The 25,333-nt window shown below is 44.5% G+C and overlaps 1 protein-coding gene across 1 annotated transcript; it reads left to right on the forward strand.

The window, feature by feature from the left end:
• Positions 1-17,705: 17,705 nt before the first annotated feature.
• LOC104875851 (H/ACA ribonucleoprotein complex subunit GAR1) lies at positions 17,706-23,661 on the forward strand. The gene is made up of 5 exons (XM_010643587.1): positions 17,706-17,791; positions 19,841-19,870; positions 20,647-20,679; positions 22,827-23,138; positions 23,571-23,661. The coding sequence occupies exons 1-4, from the start codon at positions 17,713-17,715 to the stop codon at positions 23,096-23,098; spliced, it is 414 nt and encodes a 137-aa protein (XP_010641889.1). The 5' UTR covers positions 17,706-17,712; the 3' UTR covers positions 23,099-23,138; positions 23,571-23,661.
• Positions 23,662-25,333: the final 1,672 nt, after the last annotated feature.

The raw sequence follows: 25,333 nt of genomic DNA on the forward strand, positions 1-25,333 counted from the left end.
CCCCTAGAATCCAGAATGACTGCAGTGTTGGAGAAGGTTTCCTTTCAAATGGCCATTCGGTCTAAATTTTGAAGGACACGTAGGAATTAAGTAGGTTAAATGGGAAAAGAAGGCAGGCAGTGGGTGTGCATAGGCCCATAAAGGATAACGGTGCGTTCAGATACCCGAGTAGAAGACAAAAAGACCAGTCACGGTGGCGCACACCTGTAATTCCAGCTTCGTGGGAAGCTGAGGCAGGAGGATGGCAAGTTTAAGGCCAGCCCGGGTAACTGAGTGACTTAGTGAGAACTCGTCTCAAAAGTAAGAAGGAATGCGGACGCAGCTGTGTGGGACAGCGCTTGCCGGACGTGCAGAAGACCCTGGGTTCCATCCTGAGCTCTACAAACCAAGCAAAAGGCTGGCAGTGAGGCACAGAGTGGAGCAAGAGGGGACCAGAGGGTCAGGCAGGGAAACACCCGGCGCCACGGGGAAACAAGGGAATTGGGTGGCCGCACAACACAAGGTCTAAACTGGAGTCCTCCTGCCTCCTTCCCCGACGTCGCTCCTTCCTGCGCTGTGGTGCTGATGTAGGGGACCCTAACTGGCAACCAGCCAGATGTCAGATATGCCGAGTTCCCTGACAGACATCAGAGAGTGAACTCTAAGGAACAACGGAGTAGGAAATTTTATTGGGAATAGGAAAGGCTCCTGAGAGATGGAGGTGTCCTGAGTGGGTTCTGGTTTTGTTTTTTGTTTTGGGGTTTTTTTGTTTTTGTTTTTGTTTTTGAGAGAGAGAGGGTCTCACTGTGCTGTGATCCTCCTGCTTCAGCCTCCTGAGCACTGAGATTACAGGTGTGTGCCACCACAGCTGGCTCAAGTTGAAAGTCTTAAGTGCCCATGCTGGTATTTGGAGCCGGGGTCTTGGACAATACTTAGATTTAACTGAAATCGGTAGGGTGGTTCCCAGGACCAGAGCTCTCTCTATGGGGAGCCAACAGGCCAGCAGCGTCTGTAAACCAGAAAGAGCACCCTCATGAGAAGCTAAATGCACCCACACCCTCACCTAGAGCTTACCAGGCTCCAGAACTGTGAGAAACCAGGCTTGGTGGGGCTTATCTCAGCCCTCTAGGAGGCTGAGGCACGAGGATCACATGTTCAAGCCCAGCCTGGGCAGTTGAGCAACTTAGCAAGACTCTGTCTTGAAATAATAACAATAAAAAAGATGGGACATAGCTCAGTGAGAAGGCACTGGGCTCAATGCTCTGTGCCCGAGTAACGAGCTAAACACACATTTTATTCAGCGCGGCTTGGGAACATTGTGACCGCAAAGGCACAGGTACTGTTGCGTGTTTGGGAATATGAGTCCCACAGCAATGCACGATGTATCTGGGAAGAATCAAGCGGACGGTGGGACACATTTTAAACTGTTTGCCACAAGGCGGGCGTTCACGTAGCCCAGGAAGGTGATTCCGGTACTCAGGTCAAATGCTGTGCTCCCGTGGCCTGCTCCCCGTTGGGAAGGAGAGAAGACAGACTGAGCCAGCCCTTTCCCCGCTGGCTCTACGTGCTCTTCCTCCTGCCCAGCCCCCCGCCCACCCCTGCACCCCGGCATCTTTTCCCTCTTACCTTATGTACAGACAGAAAGCTGTCGCCCATGAGGACACATTCGAACTACCCATTATAAAATCTCTCATTTTCATAACCTGTCTGCTTCACCAGACTGAAATTCTTTGTCTGTCTGTCTTTTGAGACAGGTCTTGCTGTGTGGCCCAGGCTGGCCTTGAACTCTTGGTGATCCTCCTGCCTCAGCCTCCTGAGCACTGGGATGACAGGCGTGGGCCACCATGCCGGCCCAGCCTGAAATTCTACCAAGAGAAATTCACACATTCTGGTTAGGGTAGTTTTGGCAAATGTATTTCACATTTCGTGCAAACCTCAGCTGATGGGTAAAAGTTGCCTGGATCGACTCAGGAAGGACTCTGGGCACCTCTGAGCTGGAATGAAGACTCAGGATCAATCTGTAACATGGGCCTGGCTACGGGGGCCACAGGACAACCAGGGACAAACTTGTGCGTGTGTGTGTGTGTGTGTGTGTGTGTGTGTGTGTGTGTGTGTTACCAAGGACTGTACCCAGATCTTCACCCTGAGCTACATCCCCAGCCCTTCTTTAGCTTTTGAGACAAGATCTCAAGAAGACACTAAATTGCCTAGGCCAGGCTTGAACTTGCAGTCCTCCTGCCTCAGCCTCCTAGAGTGTTAGGATTACAGGTGTGCACCACTGTGCACAGCTACAAATAATATTTTAGCCAGGCATGGTGGCACACGCCTGTAATCCCAGGATGCAGGAGGCGTCAAGTCTTTTAAGATCACTTTCATTTATGAAGAAAACAGCAAAAGTCACATTTCCATATCAAACAGGAGCAGGGCTTGAACAGAAAGCCCTTTTGGGTTAGCCTGGCGGACATTCTGCAGAGCTGTCCACTTGCTCTGGGGAGACAGGGACTGAGGACTGAGCACCGAGGACCGGTCCCCACCGCAGGTGACACCTGAGATGACTGCACTCGCCGTCTCCCACCCTCCTCCCGCTCGCAGGCCTGTGTGTGGCCTTTGTTCTCCAGTCCCCGGGACTCTGTAAACAGGCGCCCTTGGAGAACTGCAACTCCGGATTTATTTTTAGCTCAGTACTATTGCCACCTTGTGGATCTCTTGAGTACTGCACGTCTGTCTGATAATAAGGGATGCGTCTCGGCTAGGGCCGGAAATCGCCGTCGTCGTGAGCGCCCTCTGCCGCGGAATTGGAGAATAGCAGGCCAGTCCCTGCCGCTGGGTCGCTCTGCGCATACATCATCAGTTAATCCCCTCTCCTCCCCGACCTGCAACTATAAAACCTGATTCCCAAACAAGTCGACTGTAGGGCTGGCTGGTAGTAAATCTGCGGAGAGAGGCTAAGGTCTCCTAATTTCCAATCAGACGCTTGTTTTTACAATTAGCTGATGATTATTCTTTCACTATGTACCTACCTCCCTTTTTTTTTTTTTTTCTAACATTACCTGTTTTTGTTGTACTAGGGATTGAACACAGGCCCTTCTCGCTGAGCTACATTTCCAATACTCTTTCTTTTAAAATTTTGAGACAGAGACCCATTAAAGTCACTAGGTTACCCGGGCTGGGTTTAGACTTGAGGTCCTCCTGCCTCAGCCTCCCAGAGTGCTGCAGTTATAGCCATCACAGGTGGCTGAGCGTGTGCTTATTTTATAAGCACTGGTTAGTTGGTTGACTAATTGACATCACAGCACTGCGCTGAGGTGTGATTCTGCCTTTCCAAGTCTGTTCCCGGGTGGTCTCTCTGGGCTACAACCCCTGGAGGATTTCATCTTGGTATATCGCCCCTCCCCTTTCTGTCCTCCCCTCCCCTCTCCCTCTCCATCATCGGACTCCAGAGAAACTATGAAAAGTTGGGGCGAGTTTAAGTCTTGCTGGCTTCTGGGCCTTTTAAGTCACCGTGGCTCTTGCTTCCCAAAAGGAATTTTGGGGTCCGATGACTGGTTATGGAAGTTTTTTTTTTTTTTTTAATGGTGCCAGGGATCGAACTCAGGACCTTGTGCTTTGGAGGCAGTCACGGTGCCACTGAGCTCAATCCCCAGCCCTGTAGAAGTCATCGTTATTTCTATAGCCAGACGGTGGTCTCCTGGAAAGCGGAGCTATCCCTTAATCCCATTACTTAATCATATCACACTTACATCTGTCTAACCACACACACATGCACGCATGGACAATAATGGGTTATTTTAGATAGTAGCAGATCATTGCATTTTGTTTCCATTGCTATTTTTGGCTTTATTCTGATTTCTGAGACGAGCAAGTTATTATCGTGTACCCAGGCTGGACTTGAACTCACAATCCTGCCCTGGCTTCCTGAATTCTGGGATTGTAGGAGTGTGCTACTGTGGCTGGCTGAAGCCCTTATTTTGGCTCATGGGTTTCTTTTTTTGTTTTTTTCTTTTGTTTTTTTTTTTGTTGTTGTTGTTTTGTTTTTGTTTTGTTTTTTTGTGTTTTTTTTGTACCAGAGATTGAACTCTGGTCCTTGCAAGGCAGGTGACAGAACCACTGAGCTAAATCCCCAGCCCTGGCTGAAGCTCTTATATAGAGATTTTGTAAATAGTTTTTTTTTTCCCCTTTCAGTACTGGGAATTGAACACAGAGCCTTGGCACTGAGTTACATCCCCACCCCTTTCAAAAGACTTTTAATAACTTTATTTTTTGCAGTACTGGGGATTGAACACAGGGCCTTCACACTGAGCTACATCCCTACCCCTTTTCATTTTTTATTTTGAGACAAGATCTCGCTAAGCTGGCTAGGGGGGGTTCAAACGTGCATTCCTGCTGCCTCAGCCTTCTGGAGTGCTGGGCTCGTTCTGCGTAGCTGGCCAGCTCTTCCCAGTGCTGGGGATCTTTCACAACTCCTTTCCACTCCCGACCGCCTGCGCTGCGGCCCAGTCTGTGCTGGAATCCGAGGTGCCGGGTGTGTGTGCTGTCGCCCTTGGACGGGACAGCAGGACTGGTGAGAAAGTTTAGGGTGAGGGCATGGCCACTGTCACCTCAGTGGAACATCTGGTCTCGCTCTGGGGATGTGGCTCAGCACCTCCAGCATTTGTTCATCTTATAACCTTTTAAACTGGGGCTACTCGCCTCCAGGCTTTAATGGTGAACCCTCTCGTATTTTCATCCCGAGAAACAAGCAACGCAAAGCAAATTACAGAGACGAAGGCAGTGGTTATTCTATATTTCCTTAACATTTTGTAGATTTCAGACTATTTATAGAAGTTCTCTCTATCAAAATAAATAAATGAATGAAGGAATGGTTGCATACAAGTGGTACTAAATTCAATGTGCTTCCGGCAGAGTATTTATAATACAGACCTGGGGACCAGCCGGGTTCATGATTAAGTGATTAGAATCAGACAGAGGGGACTGAAGGGGCAAGATAAGATGGTCCAGAGAGGGCCCCCCTCGGTGGGATGGTGTCCATGGTCAGCTTTGCAGCTACTGTAATATGTTCTGTGTCAGATGAACACGAGAAATGCAGTGTTTAGAACAAACTTAATAATCTCTGCTGTACTGTGTCATTTGAACCCATCTTTAGAAAGTCTACTGTTTAAAAAAGTCACAGCATTTTAATGTATGTAGGAATAATATAAAACTACAATTGAAAAGTTAACATAATTTATAAGATTATTTAGATGTACTATAAGTCTTCAGCATTTTTTTTTTTGGTACCAGGGATCGAAACCAGGTCCTAGTGCTTTCGAGGCAGGCAGTGGAACCACTGAGCTAAATCTCCAGCCCAGCTAATTTGTTTTGAGACAAGGTCTGGCTACATAGTTCAGGCTGGCCTTGAACTCACTGCATTCCCAAGGCTGCTTTCATCCTGCAGTGATCCTCCTGCCTCAGCCTCCTGATGACAGACATGTGCCATTGTGGGTTTCAGATGTGTGCCACCATGCTCATTTTTTTTTCCACTGAGCTAATTCCAGACCCTTTTTACTTTCAAATTTTTCTGCCATAATTTCTTTTCTTTTTTCTTTTTGGATACCAGAGATTGAACTCAGGCCCTTGTGCTTGCGAGGCCAGTGCTGGAACCACTGAGCTAAATCCCAGGCCCTGTTTTTTAAATTTGAGACAGTGTCTCACTAAGTTGTTTAGTTACCCTTGAACTTGCAATCCTTCAGTCTCAGCCTCCCACGGTGCTGAGGTGACCAGCGTGTGCCACCACACCTAACTTCAGCTCAATGTAAAAATTATATTTCAGCCCTACAACATGTTTTTGATTCCTCCTACTTTACTCATATTCTTTTTTTGTAATTTAAACTGCACATTTTATCTTAAATTTTATTAAATATTACATATTCCTCAAAAGGAAGCTTAAAATAGGAAATCATGCTAAGAGCAAAGTAAACGGAAGTGGGTTACACGGAGTCTGTGCTCCCCGTCCCCACAGGGCGGCTCCTTGCCTCACAAATGATCATAACCCCAGAGCCCGACCACGTAGGAACCATCGCAATCCTATCTCACCAGGATCTCATCTTATTAAAGAGGAAGAGAAGAGACTTGAGGGAAGACGGCAGCATGGTGGGCGGCAGAGAAAGGGCCTCTCCCGGACTTGATGTCCAGACCACAGTGGTGTGAGGAGGAGAAGGAGGAGGGAAGAGGGCCCCCGGGACCCAGGAAGGATCTGCAGTGAGAGTCAAAGTCCAAGGGGGAGCAGAGAGACAGAGTCAATAAAGATGAGTGAATGGCAAGTGGCTCTTTGTCGCTGAGCCGAGACTCACTGCCTGGGAATGGCGGCTCGTACCTGCAGACGGTGACCCTGGTGACCCCAGAGGCCTCCGTGGAGAGACACCAGTGAACGGAGCAGGGGCCGCAGCAGACTGCAGTGGCTGATGCGTCACTCTGGGTTCGCACATCCCACAGGAGAGGGGCCGATAATGGAGTACTACTCTGCCGTGAAGAAGGATGAGTCTGAGGCATTTCTAGGTAAATGAAGACACTCTGAGACTACAGCCGTAAGTGAAATACATAGGACACACATGTTTCAATACCACATTGTTTATCTGGTGTTAGAAACTGAAAGTGTAAATAGTAGATATTGGGAAACCCTAAGAAAATGTTCAGATGAGAAGGGACACAAGGACGGGGAAAGGGGAAAGGAAAGAAGGGACAAGAAAAAAAGAATGGAAGGAAAATGGACATGAAACTTTCATAAATAAAGAGGGGAACAGGCGTCGAGGGGGTGGGTGGGAAAAAACCCCAAGATATATCATGTACCGATGCAAATTCCCTAGGATGGATGTTATCATTATGTACCAATTAATGTTTTGCCTCAAAAAAATCCCTCCCCTCAAAAGGAAAAGACAAGAGAAAGGGGCTGGGGGTTGGCTCAGTGGTTCCACCACCTGCCTTGCAAGTGCAAGGTCCTGAGTTCGATCCCCAGTACCAAAAAAAAAAAAAAATTAAGAAAAGAAATAAAGTGCACTTGGGGGCATGTCTCTGCCATCACTTATAGACAGAGGGGACAGACAGAGCCCAGATCCGTGTTGATTAATCTCAGCAAGACAACAGTAGATTTACGGTTGGGTCATGGATCATCCCAGCAAGACTGCATCTTTAGTTCCACTGAAGTTCAGGCTGGTTTCTGGCTGTGAACCTGGAACCCAGTTTGTTCAGCCTGCTACACCGGTGCTCCTCCTGTCAGCCTGAACTTGGCCCCGTGACCTCCTCCGACTTGAACTCTGTTCCACTACACCCTGAAACGAGCTGCTAGATGAAGCCAGCAGGTGCTCTGCGTTCCAAGCTCAGCTGGGCCCTCTCCAGGGTGGCTACGGCCGATTGTCCTCTCCTGGGGGACGTCTGAACTTAAGTGACTCACCGGCCATCACAGAGCTCCATGTCCACCACTCTATTCCACAGGTACGTTTCTCCGTCGGGGCCTCGGGTCGCCAGGAGTCCCTGTGTGCCTGTGGGCTTGAGCTGCCCTCCCACCAGGGAGCCAGGGCTCAGGGGAAAGAGCCACCTGCCTCCTCCCTCCTCTTCATTGAAGTCTCTCTCTCCAGTGCTCCGGTTGGAGCTTCAGTTCTCACTTCAGATCCTTGCTGGGTCTCACTTCCCTCCTCCTCTTCCTCACATTGCTACAGTCCAGCGTCTGGACACCAAATCTGGGAGAGGCTTTTTTCTGCTGCTCGCCACTCCGCCACCTTCCCAGAAGCCCTCCAAAAATGTTTAAATGTGCTCACCGTACTTTTCCATCACCCCTCGCGATGCAGTTCTGCCTTCGGAAATTGCAACCAAGCAAGCTGTAGCAAAGACGGCGCAAGGGAAAGGAAAGCGAGAGTGTTACTCACGCGGTGAACAAGGAAGTGCTGAAGAACAGTTGCAGAGGTGCGCTGCGAGGACCGAACAGACTCATCACGACAGCAGATGTCCCGGAAGAATGAACTATGTAGAGCATCTCCTCAGTTGTTCTCTGGAATTATAAAGACGAGGTAAAAGAAAATCTTGTAACAAACGTAGCTTTTCCAGAAAAATGATTAGAAGCTGTTCCCAAAGTTTAAAATTCTCAGAAGCTGTTACTGTTCCTGTCAAAGGAAACGTGCCTTTCTCCATCATGGAGTGGAATGTTTGAGATAAAACAACTTAATCAAAGGAAGGATTTATTTTGGCTCAGGGTTTTTGAGATTTCAGACCAGGCCCATTGGCCAGTCCTTTTGGGCCTGTATTAGGGCAGCACATCATGTGGGGAGCACCTGGTAGAGAAAGTAGCTCCCCTTATGGTGCCTGGGAAGTGGAAAGAGAGAAAGATGAAGGGCCTGGGGTCTCAACTTCCCTTCAAGGCCACGCCGCCAGTGACCTCACTTCCTCCAAAAAGTCTACACCTCTTAAAGGTCCCACCACCTCCTAATGGTGCCACAGAACAGGGGCCCAGCCCCCAACACATGGTTCTTTGGGGGATGTCTCCATACAGCAGGAAAATAAAGGTTACAGAGAAGAGAGAGTGGATTTTGTGTTGAACTTAATACTAGATGGATTTTAAAATTTTGTTTCTTTTTCTTTTTCTTTTCAAAAGGTCATTCCAAACACAAAGTATGTTTTACATGTTTAGTTTCTATTTTTAAAAAAATGTTTTTACTGCTGAGTGTGGTGATGCAGGCCTATAATCCCAGCACTCAGGAGGCTGAGACAGGAGGATCACCAGGAGTTTGGCTCTGCCTGAGCTACGAAGTGAATCCAAGGCCTGAATTACACAGTGAGACCCTGTCTCAAAACAAAAAAAAAAAAAAAAAGCTATAGAATCATTGTGGAAATTTACAGTGCTTCCTGAAGTTGATAAATTACTGATGGAATTTACCTGCACGTCAGTGAAGAGTAAGCTAAATGACCTAATGGAAAGCCCTAGCACTAGTCCTATTGGTCCTGAGCAGTTTGATCAGTTTCTTGAATGGAAGTCAGTGTGAACAGATAGTATTTACAGTGTGCAGAAACTTCTGAAAACAACTGATTTATGTAAATTAATGCGAACATGGCCATGATTAAAGTTCTAGAGACCTTTAGTGATTGCTAGGAATGTTTAGGGTTCTTTGATTTATTCTTATTGCAATAATCTTTCTCTAATTACAGTGTGGTTTTTTGTTTTTGTTTTTGTTTTTGTTTTGAGACAGGGACTCACTGTGTAGTTGAGACTGACCTGGAACTCACTATATAGCCCAGGCTGGTCTTGAACTCACAGCAATCCTCCTGCCTCAGCCTCCCAAATGCTGGGATTACAGGTGTGTGCCACCACACCCGGCTATACAGTGTGTTTTAAACATCTATCCTTATTGTCTATCTTGCTCACTCAGAAAGAAAGGACTTTTCATTTTGTCCTTTTCACTACTATTTCTCCATTGCTGGCAACTCTGCCATAGATCTTAGGCCCTCTGTAAATACTTGTTAGAAATTAGCTGAGTAGATGAATGAACTAAAGGTATCAATGTCAGCTGAGAATCTGTGATTTCAATTTCTCACACCATATTTCAACTAAGACTACACTTGAACACTACAGGTGATGAAAAAAAATCACCAGAAATGCGTTGCTAATCCCATATGTAACTCTAATAAGATTCTACTAACCTGGGGCTATGCCTGTAATCTGAGGGCTGTAGGAGGTTGAGGCGGGAGGATTGTTCAAGTCCAGCAGAACTACTTTGTGACACATAGTCTCAAAGTAAAAAGTAAAATGGGACCAGGGATGTAGCTCAGTGAGAAAGCTCTGGGTTCAATCCCCAGTACTTCACCTATCAAAATAATAAATAAATAAACCCATTAAAATTAACAGAGATGAGTTGAAATCTTTCCTTAGTGTATGATCTCTTACCCCTAGTTTGTTTCCTATCCATGGATTACAAATATACATATATATTCTAAGCATATATATTCTGACTATATATGTTCCAAATATGTGTATATTCTCTGTATATGTTCTAAATATGTATGTTCTGTATATAAACTGCACATATATATTTATTTGTGTCATAAGCATTACAGTAAGAAGGTGGAACTTGGCCTATGATTACACGTTGAATATATACATGGTAGATTACAGTGCTTTTAGGACATGATTTGGGAGAGAAATCAGTTAACAGAAGAGCACAGTCAAGGAGACTCTGGACACATCTTTGAAAGGAGTTAAACACCCATGGAAATACAGAGAAAGTAAAGTGTCTGCCAGTTCCCTGGTCCTGTGCAGAAGAGGCCTCAGGGTGCTGGGAACAACCTCATTCACAAGGCACGCAGTCTGTGCTGTCCCAGGGGGGACTTGGGGACCAGTAGGGGATCCCAAAGTCTTTCAAACAGGGAACCTCAGGGTGTCCTGGGAGGACTTCTGAAGACACCCCTCAGTTTGGTCACCAAAGCGCCTGGAGAGGAGCCAGAAAGTCCGCACACTGTACAGGCCATTTTGTCTTGTGATACAGCTGGTGTCATTTTCATCTTCCACTGTATGTTTATCTAATCTTTTGATATTTATTTTGTGTAAATATGTGGAAGAAACCCAAGTCACTGACATTTGCTTATCTGCTTAAATCAAAGCGAATACTAGGCTAGGAACCGTTCCTTGTGATGTCAACGTTTATATTTGTGTAATTTGAAGCTCATTCAATATTTAAGGCAGCCTGGGATGGGTACAGACAGGCCCAGCCTCTGGCAGGACAGTGTAGAGCCATGTGGTATGAGTTCAAAAACAAAGAGTTTTAAAATTTTTTCTAACTCATTTCTTGAGTCCTGGGGATGGAAACCAGGACCCCTGCACTGAGCTATAGCCTTGTCACATTTTATTTGGAGACAGGGTCTTGCTAAGTCATGAAATTGCCCAGGCTGGGTTTGAACTTACAGCCTTCCTCCCGTGGGATTGTGGGAAGGCGCCTCCACAACCCACTACGATCTGTTCCTGTCATGGGGAAGAAGGAACTCCAGAAAGAGAAATGCCCTGGACATACCTGTGGGCGTGTTTTCAAGTAATTTCTCAAAGAAGACATTTTAGAATTCTAAAATAATTATCCCTAGTATATGACCCCCATGATCACATTTTTCTGGACAAAAAGCAGAAAAGGAAAAAAGAGAAAATTGTATTCAGTCAAAGCTAGTGGCCAAACCTCCGCAAACAGCTCAGCACTGTACTACATCGGCCCTGAGTTTGATATACTTTTCTGGGAAGCTATAATTTCTCTTTGATTTTACTGAGTCCTTTAGGTCACAGGTTGCTGCTCTCCCTTAGCATTGACAAGAGAGCACACAGGCAAGGTGAAGAAACGCAGCAGATTCTCTTCTGTTTGGCCTTGAACTTGATGGGTCTTCAACTTGAATTTTGAGGGGTAGCTTGATGAGAATGCCAGCGAAGAGTTTTACTTGATCACTTTAGCTGCTTACTAAATTGGAATGTTTTCTTCTTTTGCAATTTTAAAGACATTTTAATCTATTTATTTTTATTTATTTTTTGAGACAGTGTCACTTTGTAGTTCAGGCTGGACTTGAACTCACTATGTAGCCCAGAGTGGTCTCCAACTCACTGCAATCCTCCTGCCTCAGCTTCCCCAGTGCTGGGATTACAGGCCTGGCCCTTTTACAATATTTTTAGAACAGTTTTATTTTTTATTTTTATCAGTGCTTGTTTGCAGTACATAATGATTACATTCATCAGGGAGAATTGGTACACGTGCTTAACACATCTTAATTCTTTTTATATCGTGTTCCCCACTCTCTCCTCCCCTCCCTACATATTCTTTCTTTCTTTCTTTCTTTCTTTCTTATCTTTCTTCTATTTTTGAGACAGGGTCTCACTATGTAGTTCAGGCTGAACTTGAACTCACTATGTAGCCCAGGCTGGCCTCGCACTCATGGCGATCCTCTTGCCTCAGCCTCCCAAGTGCTGGGATCACAGGTGTGCGCCATCACGCCTGGCAAAGCTGATAACTTCTTAATGGAATCTCTGTGCTTTGACTTCTACTCTTTAAATTATGTATGTCACAATTTGTATCTATTTGTGTGATGCATCCATTAATAGATTTTATAGTTATTTCTAAATACCTTTATTTTTCAAACTTATTTACCCCTCAAGAAGCCTATTTACCCACTGCCATTACAATAACGCAATGGCCTTATATTTGTCTATGTATTTAACTCTACGAGCCTTGTAAAGTTATCATGTTATTGTTCAGCATCTTTTCTTTTCAATTTGAAGGCCTCTCCCTCCCTCCCCCAACTCTGGTGCCCAGGACCACGATACAGAGCCACATCAGCAGCTCTTTTTTAATTTTTGTAAGTCACTAAGTTGCCCAGCTTCATGCCACGTGGTGATCGCTCTCCACCACTACCGGCCACAGCACATGGTCCCTGCCTCTCAGGGGGCTGGGAAGAGGCTCACAGTTTCCATTTAGTTCCTGAGTGTCATCTGCCAAACGTCCACAGAGAACGAACGAAGCACCAAATACAGGGATCAAGTACCCCGGGCACGAGGCTCACGCGTCCTCTTTAGGGTCAGGTCCTCAGTAGTGTGGAAGAGAAAGGAAAACTACAGAGGGCCCCAAGAAGCAAAGACATTTCCAGACATCTTGAATTCACCCGGGAAAATTGGAAGTGCTCCCTCCCTCCTCTCTCTCCCCCCTGCCCCCATAATCATTACAGCTGACCAAGTTGGAAAGCTGTGATCACTGTAGGATTTCTGATTAGAGAATTCAGTATGAATGGGTGAGTCTTTAAGAAGAAAAAGCAGTGAATAGTAAGTACAGACAGGCAGACTTTATATATATTTAGTTGGAATTCTATGGGAGCTGGTGGTCCAACGTCTCATTCCAAAAGGTGTATTTTACCTTTTGTTTGTCTCTAGCACTCCTTGACTGATTTCTCTACCACCAGATTTCTCACCATGCTATGTTACTGTGAGATATTTTAAATTTTGTTTTTATTTTTTAATTGAGTATAATTGACAATATATATTTAATGTTTTGGGATACATACATGCTGTGAAATTACTACATTCAACACATTACAATTTTTATCACTTAGTTGGGCATGGTGGCGCACACCTGTCATCCCAGCACTTGGGAGGCTGAGGCAGGAGGATTTCCATGAGTTCGAGGCCAGCCTTACATGGCAAGTCCAAGGGCAGTCTGGACTCTGAACTACATAGTAAGACTGTCTCAAAAAACAAAAACCAAACAGCAACAACAACAAAAAATATTTATTGCTTCACATACTTACAGAAATTCCTACCTTGCTCCACTTAGAAACATTTTATAATAGCACAAGTCAAAAATTTCTTTAAAAGAAAAAAAAAGTGCTATGAGATGATGTTTGATTTTGGATTACCTGTTCATAACAATATTAGCAGGATGATTTGCATATTTAGTATTTTTTAAGCTCAAAAAATTGAAATAATTTAGTTAGAACTCAAAAGTATAGGGTTCAACACTGGACTTTATATGGTATTAAGTATTATTACTTGTATGTTTTGTGTTTGAAGAATTAATGACCAAATATTGTTAATCTGTTTGAGAAATTTGTAAGCAAGTGGAGAATAAAATGCCAATTAAAATGAGTCAGAATTCTAAAACAGAGCAACAAGGAACAGTGCATTGTATAATGCAGTGGGTAAAGCATGGGTTCTGCCTGAGGTATATGGACCCGAGTCAAATTTCATCTATAGAAACTATTAGACAAGTACAATTTATACCTCAGTTTGTTTAAATGTAACATTGGAGAGGTAACAGCACCTATTTTGCAAGCTTGAACTAGTAGATTAACGAAAAGGACTGAGTACTTTGGGTATTAACTTAGGCCTATTAGGAGTTAATTATAAAACCTTGGCTGTTGGGCTCAAGGCTGGGCACGTGAATGTGGGAAGTAAGGTCATGGCTCCTGTTAATGCTAAGGTGAAAGCAAAATTGCCTTTGGAGAGAAGGTCTGTAATTAAGGAATTATCACAAAGGTCAATCACCAAGTGAAAGCAGGTAAATGTCACCGCCTCATGGAGCCAGGTGGGATTGAGGCTGGAAACAAGTTAAATACTGGTTGACAGAAAGGAACCGGCCAAGCATTGACTAAAACAAAAGTTGTTCTTGAACTCATAACTAAGGTCCAAGATCTGAACCTGGCACAACCAAAGGAGGACTCAGGAGGTTGAAGGAAAGACAAACTGTAGAGTGGTCTTCTGGCCTGATGGCAAAGGTCTTCATTTTAGAAATAAACACCCTGGTCAATCTTTGTCTCTTACATCAGAGTGTGCCCCTCCAGTCACTCAAACTGGACTCTTTTTCCTATTCTGTCTTATTTTCTAACTCTGCCTAGTAACTCTTCCTTTGCCCTGCATACAAACAAATGTGCAGAGAAAACAAAAATCATTATAAAACAAATAATACAGAAAGGTAAAAGAAAAAAGTCTGACCTCTATCAGAAGTTCATATCCAGAAAAGAATCACCTGTAGAGTCTTCGTCTATAACCTCAGATATTTTAGGGACATTCGTTTCTGTTTCACTCATTCACATGTACATAATACATGAAAGGGAGGATGTGCCTATACCTGTGGTAACGGAAATGCGATAACACCAGTTTTTGCTTATGTTTGACAGTAGGGATTGGGTATCTTTCCATGTGTGGGAGATGCATTCATAGCTACTGAATTCTTTCTAATGACTGAATTTTATTTTATCCTATGGTCGCCCACAAATTACTTAAAGCAGCTTTTGTGAAGAAGCAGCACCTCCGAGGGTCATTTCCAAAAGATGTAGAGAAGGGGGAAACGCTGTCGTTACGTGCTATTCTGTTGCGCACTCTTGACTTTAGCCTCAGCAGTTCTCCGGGAAAGGACGGCCTTGATCCGCGCACATTTGGAAGAGATGATTTCATGTCACACTTGCTCCAGAAATCTCCAGGTCGCTGCTGCTTTAGCGGAAGGGTACAGCCAAGCCCAGACCTGAACATTACGCGTGTCCTCCGGCAGACTCTGCAGCCCGGTCTTCAGAACCACTCTTCCCTGCACCCGCTGAAGACCCTGGGGAGCCTCCCGCTTGTCCTTTCCCTTCCTGTGCCTTTCCCTGCCGCCCGGCCAAGGAGGCACAAGCACGATTTCTCTAACAGTATTCCCTCGTGGCAAATCTTCAGGAAAGGTAGCTTCTATTCTCTGCTTTTCCCCCTTTGCAGGCGGATTCCTGGGTTCTGTACACAGACACCTTGAAACCATATCCCCAGAATTTCGAACATCAGGGAATATTCACTAGTTAGTGAGGGGCTGCTACATTCTTTCCATAGCAAATGATGAATCATTCCCTCGTGTTTATCCAAGCGGGAAAGGTCTCTCTCTGGTGACTCAGCCTATGAAGAAGAAACCATGTCTCCAAGTCTTGGTGTTTGCTTTTTTTTTTTGTATGGGGATCGAACTTGCAATTGTGAGGCAGGTGAGGCGCCACTGAGCTACACCCCCAGCCCAAGTCATGTTCTTGACATCTGGCCAGCTAAGCCCTTGGCACAAGGTTGGCATTGTGCCCTACAATCAGGTGGCTGCAGAAGTGACTCCCGTAAGAGGGGTTAAGGAAACGATGCAAGTGCCCAACACTGACGAGGTCAAAGTTCGATGTGTGATGGGTCCGCGAGGAATGCATTCATTCGGCGCGTTGCTAATTCCTAACAATTTAACGCATTACTTTTTTTTTTAAATTTTTTTTGAGACAGGGTCTCACTATGTAGTTGAGACTGCTCTGAAACGCACTGTGTAGCCCAGGCTGGTCTCGAACTCACAGCGATCCTCCTGCCTCGGTCTCCTGAGTGCTGGGATTACAGACGTGAGCAACCACGCCCGGCTTTAACTCATTACTTTTGTTCAAACAATAAAGTGTTGCCAGGCCAGGCAGTAAAGTGGTTTAGTTCTGTTCTCTCGGGGACTAGAAACCTTTCTATATTCATTTCTACCACACTAAACAGATAAGATATTTATGCTCCCATTGTGGCCCCATATTGCAAGATGGCTCTTAAGATGTAAAGCATGGTGTCTTCATTTCAGGCAGTAATGTAATGAAATAAAAAGGTCAACATTGAATATTATACCATACCTATCTGCTCTTCTTCTCCCCACTCTAAGGAAAGTCTTTCTCAGAAACACTACCCAGTACACTTCAAATAACCCCTTGTCATGTCCATCAGCTATCTTGGTCGTCCCCAGTGGCAAAATAATTTGAAAAATATTTTTAGTCAGAGACATTGTAATGCTAATCAACACCGGGTCTCCGCAAGGAAAATGGTAAAAAATACACTGACCAACCCCTTAGTAACTGACAAAATGAAGATTCAACTAAGTAGGAAAGAAAAAAAGCCACAAGGAGAATGGAGAAGAGAGTTGGGCGTGGTGATGTACCCCTATAATCCCAGCACTCGGGAGGCTGAGGCAGGAGGATCGTAGTGAGTTGGAGGCCAGCCTGGGCTACATAGTGAGTTCAAGACCAGCCTGGACTACACAGAGAGATCCTGCCTCAAAAAACCAACCAACCGGGCCAGGGATTTAGCTCCGCGTTCAGTGGCCTGCCTCGCAAGCGCAAGGACCTGAGTCCAGTTCGATCCCCAGTACCAAAACAAACAAACAAACCCAACCAACCAACCAAACAGAAAAACAAAGAAGAAAAGGGAAGGGAAGGGGGGATGGGAACTTAGCTGGCAGAGAAAATAAACAACTCTCAAAAATAAGTCCTACTCATGACTTAGGGTTGAGATTTTAATTAGTTTGAATGTATACAATTGAGACTATGTTCTGTGTCAAAATGGTTATTAGAGTTTTATCACTGGAGTGAAGAGAAAGTCATGCAACCCCTTGTCTTTTCCTACAGGGAAGCGAGAAGGCCTCCTTCCACTGACTACATTTTAAAGAGACAGTTGGATCCAGGCTGTTTACTTCAAGGACTGAGTTTTACACGCTGGTCTTAGACCCTCTGGTCGCTGAGTGTGTCCAGTGGCTGAAATTAATTTCCCTGGGGAACTCAATGCATGACTTCAAGTTTTAGTAAACCTAAGAAAATTTATATATTATTCAAAAATAGTTAGAATGTATGTAGCACAGTTTAAAAGTGAATCAAAGCGACATAAGACAATTAATCCTAAGGAACTATTTTATGCTAACAAGCAAATTTCCTCCTTTTGTAAATCGGCCCCGATCTTCAGAACTCTCAAGCGGGATCGGATCTCTCACTGGCACCTTGGATGCTTTTCCAAGCCCTGTAAGATAAAACGTCCCACCCTCTCTCCCGCGCTGTGTTGTGTTTTGATCTGTGGGTTATTAGCCTTTCATTTCGTGATGATTCTGTTGGCTCATTCCACGAGAAGGGGCCTGAAGGAAATGGGAACAATCTTGGGTGCTGGAAACAGAACAGAGAACCACAGTTCTGAGTGGAAAATGAAAACATGGGAGACAATTATGTGTGTTTACAGTGAGAACTAAGAGTTGAGGAGAATAAGCAATCGTTTAAGGCACTGGAGCAGATTCCCGCTTCTCCTTGACGAACCTGGCCAGCCTCTTCGTGCAGCTCAGGAGTTTGGCCCCCAGTGGAAAATTAGACACGCGTGAGAAGCATCCATTCCATAGGCGTCAAAGGCGACATTGTTCTGCGGGTCACATAAATGACGCGCGCGGAGCCTCTCCCATGTCCGGGGACAGGGAGGGGCGCATGGCTGCCGTGAGGATGCTGCTGGGCCTGCTGGCTGTGGCCCTGCTGGGCCTGAGCTCTGCTCACAACCTAGAGGAGGGTAAGCAGGGAAATGGGGTCTAAGTGGTGGGAGATAAGACTCGTGGACGCGGGGAGTGGGCTCGATTCTTTTCAGAAATGAAGTGCTCCATGTCCAGAAAGACGTTCAGGAAGAGGGGTGATAATGTTAGCTCCTGCGTTGTTTTCAAGCATTGCCAATGCCTTCAATGATGGTCTCGGCGCTGAGCCAGTGGCTTCGTGGTAGGGACAAGTTTCACTATGCTGTACTAATAAGTCTATGTAATACGGGTTTTCAGAAATTCGCTCTGGGTACAGCGAGGCCTCTAAATTGAGAGAAACTTCTGTAATTCATCTACATATCTTATTTCACTGACGTCAAACACCTGAACATTTAGAAATGCTGAGGTTTGATTAACCTGTTTGTTTGTTTGTTTGGGTGTTTGTTGTTGTCGTTGTTGTCGTTTTGTGTGTGTGCCGTAGATAGAACAGGGAACCTTGCACTGACGAGCAGGCGGCGGAACCACTGAGCTAAATCCCTGGATTTTTGTTGTTGTTGTTGTTGTTGCTTTTTAGTTTTGCTTAATCTTAAATTTACTTTATGAAATCATTCGTGGTAGGCAGGTGCTATGTAATTCTTTCCATTTTGTTACTTAGCTCTTTTCAGTACTTACAAATCCGGCCATGCAACTGATTGTCAGTAAGCATTTGCAGTAAGCCTGGGGATTCCTGGAAACAAATACGATCAGGTACAAGGAAGGAATTTATATATAATAAACATAGAAGGCAAATTCTCAATCTGTGGCTCTTTTAAATAGGGAAGATATATGGCAGATTTTAATGGTACCAAATATAGAGATTCAGAATAAAAATCCCGGTCATTGTCTAAATGACTGTAAAATCCAAATATCAAATATCTTGTAAGATAAACAATGGGAAATTAGAATGACATGAAATGAAAATTTACTCTCCTGCCTGGCCTCAGTGCTAAGAATCAAAACCAGGCCACATTGAGCTATATTCCCAGCCCTCTAAAAAACTTTGTAAAGTCAGAAACAGGATCTCACTAAACTGCACAGTTATGCAGGTTGGATTCAGACCTGTGATTCTCCTACTTCAGCCTCCCAGAGTGCTAGGATCACAGACGTGTACCATGACACACAGAAGACTTCATTTCCTTACAAAATATTCTGGTATTGTATGGAAACAAGCTAAGTTAAGATGGGAACATTAAGTATTAGCTCATTTACTGCTAACAGTATAAAACAATGCATGAAATTATAACAGACTGAGTTCTGAACCTGTTGTCATAGAATAAGACACACGTGTTGCTCATGGGAAAGGAACGGAAGATTTCCTAAAAGGAGTGCTGGTCAGACTTACACAAAAAGGACACTTTTGTGATAAAATCTTTCAGTGTCACATTCTAGCCGTTAAGATGGTCTATGAGCCACGGTGAGTTGACTCTGATTCTTTGCTTCAGTGCCTGAGGTTGGAGGTCAGAGCGGGAAGCAAAGTTGGGATAGTTAAGAATGAAGTTTTGGGGTCAGATTTCATGAGGACTTTGTTAGGAATGGGTAAAATTCATGCTTTGAGTGATAACGAGACACAGGTCTAAAGAAAGTTTTGAGGAATGGACGATAAATGGGCTTAGAGAGCCGGCTAGAAGCGTGTTTGTTGAAACGTGTTTTTAGAGAAGTTCAAGAAATAAACAATAGTCATTTTGGAATAGCTGAAGAGTTTTTTGGGTAGAAATGTGAGCTATGTGGGTACACATGGTTTCCCTTGTCTAATGTACTCTTTCCATGTATTACAACATCTTTATTTTTTCCACAACCACTGTGGCTCTCCGTTTCATTGTATAAAAAGCAAATTCGAAAAATATTTACCTTCCTATTCACCACTCATCCAAAATCAATGCTTGGGATTCGAGTTCTACTTTGGAAATGTTAATATATTCAACCCAAACCTTTTATGCATTTTCCTCTAGTGTTCTCCTAGGTATTTTCTTATCCCACGTATCTACAAATGTCTACCCAAGGACTAATAAATCATGTTTTAAGTGTGTCTTGTTTCTCTTCTAAAACCCTAGGTGTTTCTGAAGAAGCTCTTCAAGTGCTAGGTAAATCCTTACATAAGAATATGTTTCTTTCTTTCTTTCATTTAAAAGTTCTCATAATTGGGTTTAAGGGATTTCCAAGGGCAAGTGAACAAACGACAAAACATAGGTTTTATTAATCTTCAGCAGTAATGTTCAATATGAACTGTTACATTGAATCTTCCTTAGCACCCTGAAATCCCTTGTGTCTGAGATCTAAGTAGAGTTTGGACATCAGCAGAACATGGGTCCCCGTCCATTTGCTTTGCTCTAACTCTTCCTGTGGACAATGGCGAATACAGTAGTTGAAAAACACACCCCTTATGTTTGCAGGGATTTTGTCTCCATTGACATGTGACTAATTCGAAGCAGGAACGTTCTGTAATTTACCAAGATATTATATTCAGTCATTGAATTTGCCAGTGTACTTTATTTCTTCTTCTATTCTACATTGACAGTGTTAATATTTCATTTTTTTAGTTTAAAAACCCAGACATCTACTTTGGTGCTAATTTTTTTCAGAGTACATGAACTCAGTCATGCACATTTCAAATAAAAATTTTGAATGCCACACATGAAAGACAGTGTGGGAGGGAGGATTTAGAGAGGACCAAGGGGAGAATCAATTGGTTATTTAATTCCGCAAAGCAATGGCAGAATTGAGTAAAAATGAATTAACTACTTAAATTTTGTTGCCTAAATAAAAAGTCTATGCTTAAAGTATTTTCTAGTTCCTGGCTTGTCAGTGACTCTGATATTCAGTTCATAATGTGATTCTGGTTTCTCTTCTTTCTCTGTAGGGTCCCCTCAAGTGGAAGAGTCCCAGCTATCATGTGAGTTCAACGGAATTACCAAGAGTTTTTCTGAGTGGAATCTAGGAACCTTACTGCTATTGGTCTGGTCTAAAACATCTACTTTTTGTTTGTTTGTTGAATCAGGGTCTTACTGTAGTCCAGCCTGTCCTTGAATGCATGAGGTAGCCCAGATTGGCTTCAAAATCATGATCCTCCTGCCTCAGCCTCCCAAATGTTGGGTTTACAAGCATGCCTCCCAGACCCAGCTCCTAAAATTCCTTTTTTTTTTAACCAGAAAATTTACATGTTAAAACTCCCTTTCTAAATAATTTTACTATATGGTTTTTATAATTTTGGGTTCCACATTGTAAAGAGATAAAAAAGACTAAGGGTGAAGTGTGTGAGACAGTGAGAGAGATAAAAAGAGAGAGAAAGGGAAAGCAGGAGGGAGATTTGCTTTGGATTTAAGGGCTTTCTGAGGTTCAACACAGGTTTTCTACTACTTTTGATTTTTTTTTTTTTTTTTTGGAGAGTTGAGACAGTCTTGCTATGTAGTTCAGGCTGGCCTTGAACTCACTGTGTAGCCCAGACTGGCTTCAAACTCATGGGGATCCTCCTGCCTCAGCCTCCCAAGTCCTGGGATTACAGGGGTGTACCATCATGCCCAGCTGGTGGGTTTTTTTTTTCTTGCTTAAGATTGCTTAAGATCTAGCAGCTTGACCTCAGCTGCTACTGTGACAGCATGCCTATCTAAGTCTTACTGAAAAAAGCGCTTTGATTATATGCATTCTTTCCCTGGCTACTAATCCAATGAAACCTAATGCCTTGCTGGCAGCCCTGGGGACGCTGCATGGGTACAGGAAACATGGTCAGTGCTCTCCCCGCTGGGCTCAGAGTCCAAGGGAAGATGTTCCCCAGACATAGCCATAGTCACTGCCAGAAAAGGGGCAGGAGAAGGCGCTGGGGACGCTCAGGGCAGGGGTGGGAAGGGAGGCCCCACAGGCCTGGGGGCGGAGCGGTGGGAGAAAGCAGAAAGCCTTGGGGGCTAAATCTGTGCTGACCTCTGCGTGTCTTTGGCAGTCTTGGAACTCAAGTGTTTCAGTAAACCTTAAGGATGAAGTTAAACATGTGCGTCATTTGTAGGGAGAAAAAGGTGTCTGCATGGAAAATTGATTCTATTTGTTCTGCCAGCAACAAAGACATTTCCATAAGGGGAGAAACCCAGCAATTTCATTGTTGATCTGATGACAATGACAGTGAGTGGCTCGAGGGCTCAGAGATCTCTCGGGCTTTGAATGTCAGTGTCTTACGTGCCCAGAGGATGCCATGAAATATGTTCCATTTGCCAAGGAATGATTGTAAGCAAGAGTGGCAGCCAGGAGATCATAAAGAGATGATAGCAGGTCTATTTAATTACATGAGTCAGACATTACAAAAGAAGACAATATAGGTGCATTTTATTTATACTGGGTTTTTTGTTTTTTTTTTTTTTTTTTTTTTTTTTTGGCCTGTGTGAACCCAAGGCCCTCTCATGGAGCTACAGCCCAACTGTTTTTTACTTTTTATTTTGAGACAATATCTTGCCAAGGTATTGAGTTGCTCAGGCTGGGCTCCTCCTGCCTCAGCCTCCAGAGTGCTGGGATTACAGATGTGTGCCACCATGAATGGGGCCACTTACATTTTTTTAAACTGAAATGCAAAGCTAAGCATTTGTAGGTGATAGGAGACAGTAGGGTATCGCCCACTTTGTCTGTTATTAGGAAGGATAAGGTGTCTAGTGACCGTCCTCTTGATTACTGGACTTCTGTAGAGATACTGTGTCTCTCTATAGGCAGACAGTGTGATTATCCGGTGGTTTCTCCCAGACACTGTGAGAATCTGGTGGTTTATGGGAAATTTCATGTACATCGCAATGAGTTCAGAACAGACGGCAAAGCAGAGTAGTGACAGATGTACAAAAGAGGGCAGGGTAAGCTACGAAGGACCAAAGCGACTGACTAAACACACACTCTCTTCATCCTCTGTCTGGACACTGGGCCCTGGTCACTACCTAAAGCCATTTAAACCAGTAAAATGTCTCTTTTCGCTCAATTTAGCCCACGGTGGTTTCCAGACTTGCCTTCATTAAGCATAGGGCCATTCTTTCTCTTCTTATTTTCCCAATCTGTGTTCTGGCTCTCAAACAGATGGAGAATTGGATGGAGAAGCACCAGCAGAATCACAAGTCGTGCCCCCAAAGCAACCCAAAGGTCGGCTTGGCAAGAAGGGCAAAGGAGGGAAGAAAGGCCGCGGTGGCCCAACTGCCCAGGAAGACCAAGATCATTTACCAGGAAAGCATCAGGGAGGCCAAGGTCGCCAGGGTGGTCGAGGTGGTCGAGGTGGTAAAGGTGTTAGAGGTGGCCAGAGTGGGAGAGGTGGCCAGAGAGGCCAGAGCCAGAGCTTTCCTTCTGCCCAGTGACGTGGAAACCCCTTTGGAGATGGCCCCAGTGATGCCCCAGGTACTGCATGTCTTTGATTCAATAGTGTAGTGAATTTCTCTTTAAATTCCCCATTCTTTTTTCTTATTTCTATTCACTTAATCTCATTTGTAAAGTTTTGCCTTAATCTCTCCTGAAATCTCTCCCAGATCTGTCCTTGCCGTGATTCACCCCACCTCACCCCTATACATAGAAACATCTCCGTGTTCACCGGGCCAAGTGTCCCTTCTGTCCCGTCAGGTTTCCTGACCCTTTCAGCCCACAGCCTTCCCAGGCGCTCCCTCCCCCGTCTCCTTCCTCTCTTCTCCTCCTTCCCCAGTCCTTTCTCCTCTTTCCCCTCCTTCTTTCTCTTCTGTTTCTTACTGTGATCTCCTGAAATGAAATTACTTAACGATAAGCTATCTGGCAGAGGTTATGTGTTGCTGTCTCCTAAAATCCTTCCCCTTGTTTCAGAAATCGATGGAGATCAACGGGTGATCGTGGACTTTTCAACAGCGTATACTTCTTTCCCTTTCCTTTCTCCACCTTCAAAACGTCAATAAAATCATCAGCATCAATGTATTGGCTCTTGTTTTCCTTCTGGAATCTCGGTTCTCCACCCAGGAATGGAAAAATAGATTAGGACACACAAGGTCCTGTCTGCACTCCGACTGATCTACAGAGAGCTTTACAGAGAGCCCAGATTTCAATAACTCGGTGAGGGATTAAATACCATCAACGATTGAAGGCAAAAGATTGTCTTGAAATCAGTAATTAGGTTGCCAATATCCACATCCTTTTCTCAACTCAATTTACCTTGTGAACTTCTTTAATCTCTGCCAGTATTTTGATGCGCATAAGTCATTTTGTACTATGAGATAACCCACTTGCCAGACATTTTTTTCTTTCTACGAATAAACATAAGACAAAGTATAACAAACTTATTCCACTCTGTGCCTCACATCTCTCTGTTGATTTCCACTCGACAGAGATATTACAGGCATGCATCTCTCAGTGGGCTCAGAACAGTCACACTAGGAGTTGTGCTGAACGAGACTTTTTCTTTTCTTTTCATTTGGTGGGGCTGGGGTTGGAACTCAAGGCCTTCCCATTGAGTGACATCCTCTGCCATTTTATTTTTATTGTTTAGTTTGAGACATGCACGCTTACGTTTAATTCTGACTTGGATTTAGAACTAGCCTTGCTTTCCAAAGCCAGTTTGTGATTTTCTCTGCACTCATCCGGTTTCTGAAGTAATACAACCACTCTGTGGGCAGCTGCTGGCACAGCTCGCCATGCAAAATGTATGAGAATGCACAATCCACTTGAAAATCACTTCCATGAGGATGAAGGAAAGAAGTGTTTGTGTCGCAAGTAGGCTTAGGCGCTCCAAAGCTGATCTCTCCTGCTTCCATGAAAACGTTTCACAGGTGCTGGGATTAAACCCCCTCTGCACTAAACTGCAACCTTCCCATCCTCTTCTCCCCTTTAAAATTTTGAGACAGGTCTTATTTCCATCCCTTGGGCTGGGCTTGAATTTGCCACCCTCCAGCCTCAGCATCCCAGCCTGCTCGGATCACAGGCGCGTACTGTTCCTGGCGGGAGCATTTATTGAAAGTGTAGAATAAAGTTTTAAAAGACGAAAAGCAGCTGCAGCGCCACATATGGGCTGAATTTATTATTATTATATTGTGGTCCTGGGGATGAACCCAGGCCTTTGCCTTGAGCTACAGCCCCAGCCCTTTTTGATGTGGAGACAGGGTCTCCCTAAGTTGCCCAGACTGGGCTCGAACTTGAGATGCCCTGGTTCAACCTCTCAGGGTGCCAGGGTTATAGGCCCTGAACTTCATCCTTCGTATGGGCTGCAAAGAGGCCTGGAAACAGCATCTGCAGCCCAACAGGAAACAGTGTAAGTCCTAACTGGCAGTTTGAAGTCCCCTTTCATTAAGTTAATTTTGCAGCAGTTTTTTTAAAAAAATGCTTCACAACAGACAATTTCCTTAAGACTCTTAAATGCATCCTTCTCTTCTCAGCTCCTGCAGGTTGAACCCAATGCTTTTACTCTGGGCTACATTCCCAGTCTCTCACTTTAAATCTTGAGACGGGGTCTCGCTAAGTTGCCCCAGCTGTGCTCCAGTTAGCAACCACCCTGCCTCAGCCTCCCATAAAGGAGATACTGCAGTGGACCACTAAACCCAATTTGAGTTTTTTTTTTTAAAGGTATTTTAAATTAGAAG

This window comes from Fukomys damarensis, unplaced genomic scaffold (assembly GCF_012274545.1).
Source record: "Fukomys damarensis isolate Sample0158 unplaced genomic scaffold, DMR_v1.0_HiC HiC_scaffold_19, whole genome shotgun sequence".
NCBI lineage: Eukaryota > Metazoa > Chordata > Mammalia > Rodentia > Bathyergidae > Fukomys > Fukomys damarensis.